The sequence below is a fragment of the Atta colombica genome, unplaced genomic scaffold, assembly GCF_001594045.1.
Source record: "Atta colombica isolate Treedump-2 unplaced genomic scaffold, Acol1.0 scaffold155, whole genome shotgun sequence".
Taxonomy (NCBI): domain Eukaryota; kingdom Metazoa; phylum Arthropoda; class Insecta; order Hymenoptera; family Formicidae; genus Atta; species Atta colombica.
Window position 1 is genome coordinate 2686962 of NW_017259245.1, and position 10760 is coordinate 2697721.

Consider the following 10760-nt stretch of genomic DNA (forward strand, 5'->3'; position numbering starts at 1 on the left):
ATGAACAATTAATACATTAATTCAAATGTTCAGAATAAATGTATGAATAATATGCAATTAATTAATTTCCTTTAGATGTATTATATTTCTTGCGTTTTCTATGTTCAAAAATAAAATAAAGATTCAAATTTATATGTAAATCAAGAAAAAAAGCAACAAGTATAACTAAAAGAAAAATCTACTTAAATATGTATTTATTTAGATCGTGTTATGTTTATTATATTTACTATACTTTCAAAAATTATTTTAGAAAGGAATTAGATTGTGCTATTAGTCAATGAGAAATAAGAGTTGGCAGAAGCCGACCAATGAGTTTGTTAAACACAATACTGATGCGTTTCGGAACTCAAAGAGACCACGTTTTACCTACCTGCTGCTGAATGATTGAACATACCAAACGATACACGAATATACATTTTCGTCATGTTTATAATTTAATACATTTATCCACGTTTATCCTTGTGTTTATTCGCTGACTTTGGTAACAAAAATACAATTCGGTAAGAGGGAACTCTTTCAGTTAAGTTTCGAGCGGAATTATTTATTATGAAGAGTGATCGCGTTGGACTGTACGAACTGTGATTAAAAAAAACGATTTTGCAAATATGTGGGCAGATACTATTCTAATTTTGTTTATCAGTATATGCACGGCGTTACTAGGCGAAGGTAAGAATACAAATGCATCAATAAACATAGAGGAAGAAAAGTAAAATGGTATTTATTTCAATTCAACATGTTTACTTTTCATTATACCGTTTAGGGTTGACATGGTTGATGGTGTACAGAACTGAAAAATATCAAAAATTGAAGGCCGAGGTTGAGAAGCAAAGCAAAAAGCGTGAGTTTTTCCTAAGATATGCTCTGTACATAAAAATAATGACTATATCAACATGCTTATTCTTATCTTTTAGTGGAGAAAAGAAAAGAGGCACATGGTGATTCTTTGGACAGGCAACAAAAGAAAAAAATCGAACGGGAGGAGGAGAGGTTGAAGAACAACAATCGAGACCTGTCCCTTGTGAAGATGAAGTCTATGTTCGCTATTGGATTTGCGTTTACAGCATTATTAAGTATGTTTAACAACATATTCGATGGACGAGTGGTCGCCAGATTACCGTTCGTCCCGATCAGTTGGATACAAGGCTTGTCACATAGAAATCTCCCGGGCGACGATTACACGGAGTGCTCATTCATATTTTTGTACATATTGTGTACAATGAGTATTAGACAGGTAAGTCTGGCTTGTCTTAATTGCGTGGGGAAAAAGTATAAATACTTTTTTGATACTTCTCATTTCTAGAACATCCAGAAAATGCTTGGCTTCGCGCCATCCAGAACTGCAAGCAAACAGAGTGGCAGTATCTTTGGACCTCCACCTCAGCAATTTAAATAAATTTAAATTTAATAAATTGTTACAGGTATTTTTACAGAGATCTCTTTTATACATCTTATTGTGTGATTCTGAGAATTTATTTGTATCTAATCTTTATAATCTTCACATACTACTTCCTGCATTGAATTATATGTAAATGTCGGATTTTCCTACAATTTTTAATCTTTGAATATGAAATAACTTACCTTTGCGCTTATTGAAAAATATGTTAAAATCTGTTTGTTAAATTGACGAATTTAATAGAGTAAAATAGAGTTGTGATACAAGATATCTTGAGATACCATGTTATTTTAGTGAGTATATGTTATATATAATAAAGGATATTTTTAATTCACAAAATTATTGAACAATTTTAAAAAATAATTGTGACTTGTGTATTTTTTTAAGCTTATACAACATGTTATGTACAAACGTAATGTTCAACCATATACAAAAAAGTGTAATTAATCATCTTACAAGGTAAAAAATTTGCAATTGGGCTACCATGATGATTCAGATTACAAAGAATTATTACATGATTTTGTACATCAAACTCGAGAAAATTAATTCAAATAATATCAAGTCGATTATAACTTTAAAGGCATGTACATATTATTCTCATTAAATATTACTGTTCTGGTCTTTTCATTGTTACACAACTAATTGTAAATCTAACAGTCTATCATTATATAGAGAATGGTCTGCTTATATGTATATATAATGCAAACATATTTACAAAGAATCTACACATAAAAATTATTATTCTATTATACTAAAATATATGAACTTGTCCTCATTTTTTGTTAAACTTTCGCTTCCAGCAAGACGCAGCACCACGTTCCAAAGTGTGAGCTTGTCACATTGAAATTCCTATTCCATTAGGAATTACTCGAATATTATTATTGACATTGTTTCTATCTCAGAATTTTTTCAATTATTTTAAGCACGAAGTGATGGTAACATACAGCATGAGTCTCAATAAAAAATTTCAAGAATGTGTGTAGAATATTTTAACTGTCATTAATATAATTCAACTTCTTTACTTTTTTGAATCATATTTGAAAACTATATTAAATAATTATAATCTCGACAATGGGATATATAAACATGAAAGGAAAATAAGGAATATATGAAAAAAAGGAGACAAAAATCTCAAATGTCGACGATATAATTCTAGAAATAAATCGTAAAAGAATTCAAAGAACTGAAAAAAGGATTAATTTAACAATCTCTCAAATGCTCTGCTGTCCAGCAGCCGATATGAATTTAGTATGGTTACAATTCAATTTTACAATGCGTTTGCAATCGACTATATCGAATGCTGTGACAACTTTATATCACATTCATTGAAATGTCATCATATTTACATAACTTTTGAACGCATCGAGTATTATCAGATAGAAATACTATTCATATGTAGTCAAATGCTCTTTAAAAAAAAATTGCACATTAATCACTTAATGATCACTTTGGGAATTGCCTATCGCGCATTGTTCGCGTGCACTCGAATCTGCTCTCCAGACAAATTGTCGGTACAAGTCCCATAGGTAAATCATCAATAATATGAATATTTCATTAAAACGCTGCCAAGTAATCCCATTCCTCTTCTGCTTCGTCACTTTTTGGATACCTCCAATTGAAGACATGCTTTCAATATCACTCAGTCAATATTAAATCACTAGTATCCAATTTAATTATCACACTATTTCAGTTTCACTTTTAAAACGGCGGACAGTTTACACCAGGATGAAGATATTGGCATTTATCACCGACTCGACAAAAACCGTTTTTCGAAAATTGTCTACATACCGGTGGCTGTTTTCCACTTCCTCGCCATCCACCTCCGCCGACACCTCTCCAACCACCTCTAACAGGTCCACGATAACCCCAACCAGGACCACCTCTACCTCTATTGTGCATATGAGCGCCTCTCGGACCTGGAAAGTTAGGTCCAGGAGGACCGTACATCGGTCCGGGCGGACCTTGAAAATTATTGTACCCCATGTCATCTGGGCACATCATGCCATAGCCCTCTTGATTATACATGGGCGGTGGTCCCATCATTCCCGGTGGTACCATGGGAGTACCTTCCATCCCTTGATTAAAACCACCCGACATGTTTGTCATTGGATTTATATTAACGTCTGGCACGAGAACTTTGCCATCGCCTGTTCTCCAACCACCACCACCGGTGGCTGGCATTGGTCCCGCCATTTCCTGAGTCATGGGAGCCATGTGTGTAGGAGGCATCATCTGTTGCGGCATTTGCGGCATGGGGCCCATTGTCGATTGAGGTCCCATAGGTGTCATCATGTTCTGTTGATTGTGCGGATACGTCGTCGGATAATGGAACGTCGTTACAGTTGATGGTTGTGGTGGTTGTGGTTTGGGTTCCGGCCATGGTATTGCTGTGAAGTCCTTCTCGCTCTCCTTGTTGCCCGTGAGATCTTCTAATGGTATTATTTTAGGATCGGTCAGTAGATGGTGTCGTTCTTCATCAGGTTCGGCCGCAGAATCTGGAATCCTATAATATAAAAATGATCAGAATTGAAAATTTCTAACTGATCAGAATTGAAAATTTGAATATATACTACATACTATATTATTGAGTGTATTCAGATGCGCAATCGCTCACTGAGTGCTCAGGGAGCTTTTTCATTAGTCTATTTCAAGATCTAACAGAATAATCAGATGAAAGAGCTCACTGAGCGGTTCAGTAAGCGATTGTGCATCTGAAAGTGTCCATTCTGTGTAAGATGTTTTATCTGTGATAGTTTTCTAAAAACATATTTTTGTTTTCATTACACAAAACTCATCAATTTATTTTTGTGCAAATAGTAATAATAAAATGGGCTAGAACAGTCCCTAGTATAATCTAGATTTATAGAAACTAAAATTATAAAAAAGGCTATGGGAATCAACATAGTTAAAAGTGCGATTATGTATTATATATTATGTTTATTATAATTATTACATAATTATAATGTAGCAATGTATAATAATTAAACGTTTTATTTTTTTTAATCATCCTCAATAAAACGCCTTCTAAAGGTAACAAAATAAGTGCAGCATTTCCATACATTGTATAAATTATTCAACAGTTTCCTGATTCATTGAAATCAGAAACTGTAAACATAATATAATGTGTGTTGTCACATACAATATAATGAAAGACTCATAAAATTATAACAGACATTCGCCACGAACCCTCACAATCCAATAGTGAATAGAATTTTTGTACAGAAACGATGATCAAACATTAATAAAAAATGTGAGTGATAAAATTTTTTTTTTAAATAATTTATAATACTTATGTAAAAATTATAGTGAGGCAATGATTTTGCTATGTCCATTTCTAATGTAAAATTGTAAATAAATGTTGTCGAATTAGACTAAAATCATGCAGGGATTTATCAAGATTTTTGTTAAAAAATACAAAATATTTAGCTACTATTGAAAATCGCAAAGTACGCAGAATCTAGATTTTCGGTATCTGTCTGTAAGTTAAGAACATTATTGTTTAATGTGTATTATTTTTGACATGAATCGCACGCGCGCGTGCTTATTAAAAATACTTTTCAATATCCAAAATTTTCACATCTTTCCAATGAAATTCATGATTGGTCGTTCAGCAGACTCAACTATTGCAGAGTGGATCCATAGCTCTGCTATTGTATTCTTTTATACGTGATCTATAATGAGCAGTAACAGTAAAAACTTAAAAAATAAGCTTAGAAATCGACTAATCAGTTGATTATTACTCTCATAACTATGATTGATTGATTTCTATTCTACGCCTCCTCTTTAATTCTACTGCTTTAATCTAACTTTAATCTAACTTTAAATTTACTGCTACTATCTATTGTAGATTATGTATTAGATCATTCAATAGCAGCAAATGTTCACGGATCTACTTCACAACAGTTGAGTCTACTGTACACAATCATTGGGAGCATTCAGAATAATTGCTCACTGAACGCTTAGTGAGCTCTTTCGTCTGATTGGCATATTCCATTAGATTCTAAAATATAGACCAATCAGATGAAAGAGCTCACTAAGCGCTTAACGAGCGGTTGTCATTCTGAACGGATCAAATGATCATTTAGCAGACTTAACATGTATTTTTTTTAATCTAAAATTCTTTTTAGAATTTTAGATTAAAATTTTTTTAATCTAAAATTGGATGAGTTAAAAGAATACATCAATAACAGTGAGTGCTCACTCAACTGTTAAGTCTATCTGCTGAATATGCCCATTATAACGCATTCTATGTTTCGTTATAACCGAATGTGAAGAATATTTCTTTTAATATGATTAAAATGTTCTGAAATTCTAATTTGGGTTTGTAATTTTCTATCTGTTTGACCCATCACAATCACTACAATTTATGTGATAAATAATGTTGCTTTTAGAGGAATCTTGAAAGTCTTTATAGCACTTTAATAAATTTATCTAATTTATTGAAACTGAAAAAAAAAAAACATTTTTGTATGTACATTATAATGTACATAATCTCTCTAAATTTGTTGGAAATATTTTTAATGTACAGTGAATTAGTTTTAGAATTACTATTGCTAGCCTTTCTTTGTCGTACAAAGCAGAATGTTCAAAAAGTGATTTCGACTCCCAAGATACACCTGAATAGAACTTAGAAAATCATTGTTTGGTTTCTCAGAAAATAGGAAATAATAATCGTTTGTCCGGGAGGTGGAAAGTGAGAACATTGTTAGAACGGCTAAAATATGTAGTAAAAAATAACATTATTCACATATACAGTTAATAAGTGAAAAATATTGATTTTAGTCAGAAATGTATAAATACATTCTTCATATAAAGATTGCGGACTAAAAAAAAAATAAAAAACTGCGCAGAAATTGCTGTGATTAGTAGTGAGCAATTGCTATAGTGTGTAAGTGAATCACTCCTTCCAAGATGCACCAGGTGGAGATCCGCCTAGTATTTCTTGATACAGATCATGACTCCACAATTCATCATTCCTGTAATATTTAGCGACTCCAAACTTTCTCTGCTATGCGTGCGTACTATGTGTGTATACTTAAATATGTGTGTTTAATATCCCTCAATATATAATACATTTAGTGACACGCAATTTCAACAACAAAAATATTGCGATAGAATATTTTAATTACTAGAGCAAAAAGAAAGAGTGATAAACATGAAACGATTGGAACTATTATTAGTAAATCCATTGCTGGGCCAATTATCTTATTTTGTGTATTATATGATGAAATCGCAAATATAGAAGGAGCAATGTAAAGCTATCAATAATAAAGATTTTTGAGTGTCATTTTTTATTATATTTAAGTCATTCTAGCAATGTTCCTATTACTTCCCGGACAAATGAGTGTTATTTCTGAAGATCCAAACGATGATTTTTCAAGATCTATTCAGATATACCTTGAAAATCAAAATCAACACTTTTTTAACATCCTCCTTTATTATTAACCAAACACTTTAATCATTCAAAAATTATGTTAAAAATAAAATTAATCGAGTTATCATTCTCTAACAAAATACTAATTATAAATTCCAAATTCCTCTGGTTGGATGCGAAAATACTTTTTTATAATTTTAGTTTCAATATTGAAAAGTTCTTATTACTTATTATTGTTTATTAGATTTATAGATATTATATATTCCTTTATTATTCCTCGCTTATTTACGAAGTTAAGCAGTCAATCCTAGCCCTGCATTAAACTTATGAGACTGCTTATTCTTTTCTTCTAGATCCTCTGGCTCAATAAACATATAGCCCCAAAATCTGTATTTTTTTACAAGCGAGCATAGAACAGTGGCGAGTTTAAGGTCATATAGGTGACCATTGGGTCATACATTCTGTAAGAAGGCCAATCTCAGTTTCTTTCTCCCCATTGCATTGTCATTAACTCTTTTTTGTCCTGATTGACTTGTTTCATTAATTGGATTGTCGACAGCCCTTTACTATCTAATGGGAGCTTAGATGCTCCTGCTCCAATCAATCTTTGATGATTCTTTTATTCACGAAAAAGAGAACTGTAAGTTTGATCAGACGGAAACACTTCTAATTTTTCAGCTTTAATAGACTATCCGCTCTCTCATTTCCAAGTACGATCTAATGTCCAAGGATCTACATTAGAGTAACGTAGTTCGTTTCGTCTAGTTTGACTAATGTTGTATGCAGTCTCAAACTACAGAGACGATTCTATAGAAGTGTGCTTTAACAGCTGTTGTGCTATTTGAGCAGATGTAAATATGGTTTCTTGTATTGTTTAGTATTTTTGTACAATAAATATGTTATAAAATAAAAATTTCATTTCGTTGTCGCGAGTCGTTAAAATATCAACGAAATTATTATTACGTACATGCTTCGATTAAAATAAAGGGCTTGTAGAATGCCCTTCTCACGAGCATATTGAATATCCTTCTCTTTGCTGTCCTTCCCGGGGTCCACTAATGGAGGAGGCAAATCAATCGGAATTAAAGGTTTCCATCTCGTTCTCTCTTCCATTAAATCTTCATTATCTAATAACACAAAAAAGCCTTTTATATATTATATTCTGTATATATGTATATGTATACATACATACATACATACATATACATATATATATATATATTATTATACTTTATATAAACACAGATACTTAATGATGTAATTATAGGTAAAAGAATTATATTATTATCTTATGAATAACATACTTAATTTTCGGGCCATCTGGAATGCTTCCCTCTCATTTTGTTTTTCCATCTGTTTCATGTCGGTAAATGTCTTCGTTACGTTAACTCTTTCCGTTTCATCCAATTCGAAATAACGTATAGATTCTAGATCTGTTTTCCACTTCAAAACCTTTTTCGGCCCTTTACGCTTTTGAAGTAGCAGAACGCTTTTAAGTCCATCTACATATCGTATTTCGGGATAGGAACTATCCTTCTTAATCGAATCTGAAACTACCGAAGACGCATCTTCTGGTGATTCTACATCTTTCATTTCTTCCACATCATCCTCGGGTGTCGGTGCTATAAAACAAATATATATTAATTATTTAGACAATTTTACCTTATTTTAATGGTAATACAGAAGAATCATTTGTAATATTAAGGTGTATTATAATAATAACATTAATTTTTAATGTATAAAAAATATTAAATTATATATGTAAATAAAATAAAGCCATATAATTATATAATTTTTTATGTGCAGTTTAATTTTTTAACGAAGATATCTTTCTTCTTATGTCCACATTTATTTTAATTTCTCAACTAATAACATTTCTATGGCTTATAGTAGTAGGCGTACCGTATTTTCGTGATTACGGTGTAATGCAAGTTTTATGCACAAAGTACGATTTTACTATACCGTTTCAACTGGACGATATGGAGCCAGTGCTATTTAAAATTTGAAAATGGAAGTTAACCAGTAGTAGGATTTTAGCGCAAAATGAAGTAGTGTACACTATATGGTGTGTACTCCAGTGCAGAGTTGCACTGGAGCAACTGGTGCGGTACAGAATTTACACGCAACTGGCTATTCAGTGCATTCTAAAGGAAAACGCTATAACTCTTTCTTTTTAGTTCTAAGAATTAAAAAAAGATGAAGAGCGAGTTAAACTGAGATTGAAGTTAATCTACATTGGTAGAAATAAGCATTAATGAGTTAAAATAATGATAAAATACATACTATTACTTCCAATATCATCATCGTCTCTATTGTCTTTCTCTTCATCAAGCATCAGATCTTTATCTTTCTTCGATTCTTCTTCGCCAATTTCTCTTTCTTTTTGATCTTTATCTTCATCTATTTCTAGCGTGTCCTGATAAAACTGTAAAAAAATGTAGTTATTATGTAATGAATTTCATACAACTATATAGTATAATAATATTATATCCAACTCTATTCGGCATATTTACCTTAAAATTAGGTTTGAGAGCAACCGGCGATTTCTCTTCAACATTTGAAGGCGAAGGCGGTGGCGTGCTCTCGCGATTATCGGAATTAACAATTTCTTGTTTCTTAGTTTCTGACGGCCCATCTTTTGTGATCGAAGCTCTCCGTTTACGTTTCCTTGGTTCCTTGCTTTTGGTAGACGCAGTGAGAGCATCCATGAACATGTCACTTTCTTGTAGCATCATCGCTGAAAACAGAAAAAAAATTGAGAAATTATCGTTAATGATGAGAAAACAACAATAAATTATCGAATCTGTAACTTCTCTCTCTCTCTCTCTCTCTCTCTCTCTCTCTCTCTCTCTCTCTCTCTGTTAGTAAAAAAATATTTTGCAAAATTTAATTTCAACTTTGCTATTCTGGTATCTGAAATTGAAAGCAATTGAGAAACGTAAATACGAAAATCTGCAGTGTCCACAATATTAAAGTCGAATAAATATTTCAAGATTTTCTAAAAGAAATAAGAGAGCAGCACGTCCTGGAAATTCTGCTTAAAACAATTCTGAAAAACAGCGATACATTTCATCGTATATAAAAATTTATAAATATACAGCGTTTCTCCTAACATTGGCATAATTCCACAAAGAAACTCTTGACACTAAGATGAAACGAATTAGTACAGATGTTGTTTCTGAACTCCATTTCTGAACTCTCAATTCTGATGAATTATTCTTGTCTCGTTAAATAATTCTTTTTGTCAATTTTTTCAATAATTTTAATTCACTATTTAAAAAAAATATATTTATATAAACTATACTCATCATATTTTCTGAATTCACATCTGAAATTATGCCTGAACAGTAAGAAATACTTGTATATACAATTATATTTTCAAGCTGCAATCTTATATATTTGTTTCTATAAATGGATTTGTGATTTGCAAAAATTTTTACGTAAAAATATTATGCCAGTAGTCGCAAAATCACGACGAGTCATTCATTGCTTTAATAATATTCGGTATTCGGCATTCAGTATCTGAAAAAATAAAAAAATATTTCCCACTTTTCAGCAGCTGCAAATAAAATACCAGTTCTTTAATGTCAAGAAACACTTTTCATAATGAAAATTCATAACGATAATTAACGATAATTTGTTTGCGAAATGAGTTTATCTTCAATTCTGCTCAATACATCCTGTAAGAGAAAAGATAGACTTAAACTAGTAATATATTTTTTGAAAGAATTTTTTACATTGTCTCATGTATACATATATATATATATTACATGAAGATGATTTTATACATGTTTAAAAATTACCATATATTATATTATTTGTCTCTTTATAATTATCAGTAAGTGGACTAATAAAAGGTATTATAACTAAACATACAACTAAAAATCTTATTAATCGCAAATAAAAGGGAACATAAATATCAAAACATTATAGGTTAAAAATATTGTATGTACATAATAATTTTAAGTAATAAAGAACAGAATTTACAAAAAA

General features: G+C 31.3%; 2 protein-coding genes across 2 annotated transcripts in view; one reads left to right on the forward strand and one right to left on the reverse strand.

The window, feature by feature from the left end:
- Positions 1–365: 365 nt before the first annotated feature.
- Positions 366–1732, forward strand: LOC108685616 (calcium load-activated calcium channel). Its single transcript, XM_018190489.1, has 4 exons — positions 366–666; positions 761–838; positions 912–1231; positions 1301–1732. Exons 1-4 carry the CDS (start codon positions 606–608, stop codon positions 1391–1393), a joined length of 552 nt encoding a protein of 183 aa, XP_018045978.1. The 5' UTR covers positions 366–605; the 3' UTR covers positions 1394–1732.
- A 1126-nt stretch (positions 1733–2858) lies between these two features.
- The window catches only part of LOC108685708 (serine/threonine-protein phosphatase 1 regulatory subunit 10), a 17292-nt gene continuing 9390 nt past the window's right edge, over positions 2859–10760 (reverse strand). Inside the window, exons 3-8 of the mRNA XM_018190639.1 lie at positions 9281–9504; positions 9051–9192; positions 8072–8389; positions 7735–7894; positions 3182–3896; positions 2859–3002 (exon numbers count right to left, since the gene is read on the reverse strand). Coding sequence (XP_018046128.1) covers positions 2988–3002; positions 3182–3896; positions 7735–7894; positions 8072–8389; positions 9051–9192; positions 9281–9504 — 1574 coding nt within the window. The 3' untranslated portion in view covers positions 2859–2987. The remainder of the gene's footprint in view (positions 3003–3181; positions 3897–7734; positions 7895–8071; positions 8390–9050; positions 9193–9280; positions 9505–10760) is intronic.

What these genes read in the sequence shown, in the direction of transcription:
- LOC108685616 (XM_018190489.1), top strand. Translation starts at nt 606, where the DNA reads ATGTGGGCAGATACTATTCTAATTTTGTTTATCAGTATATGCACGGCG. An exon ending in CACGGCGTTACTAGGCGAAG is followed by an intron (nt 667 to 760) that starts GTAAGAATACAA and finishes TATACCGTTTAG; the next exon opens with GGTTGACATGGTTGATGGTG. An exon ending in GTACAATGAGTATTAGACAG is followed by an intron (nt 1,232 to 1,300) that starts GTAAGTCTGGCT and finishes TCTCATTTCTAG; the next exon opens with AACATCCAGAAAATGCTTGG.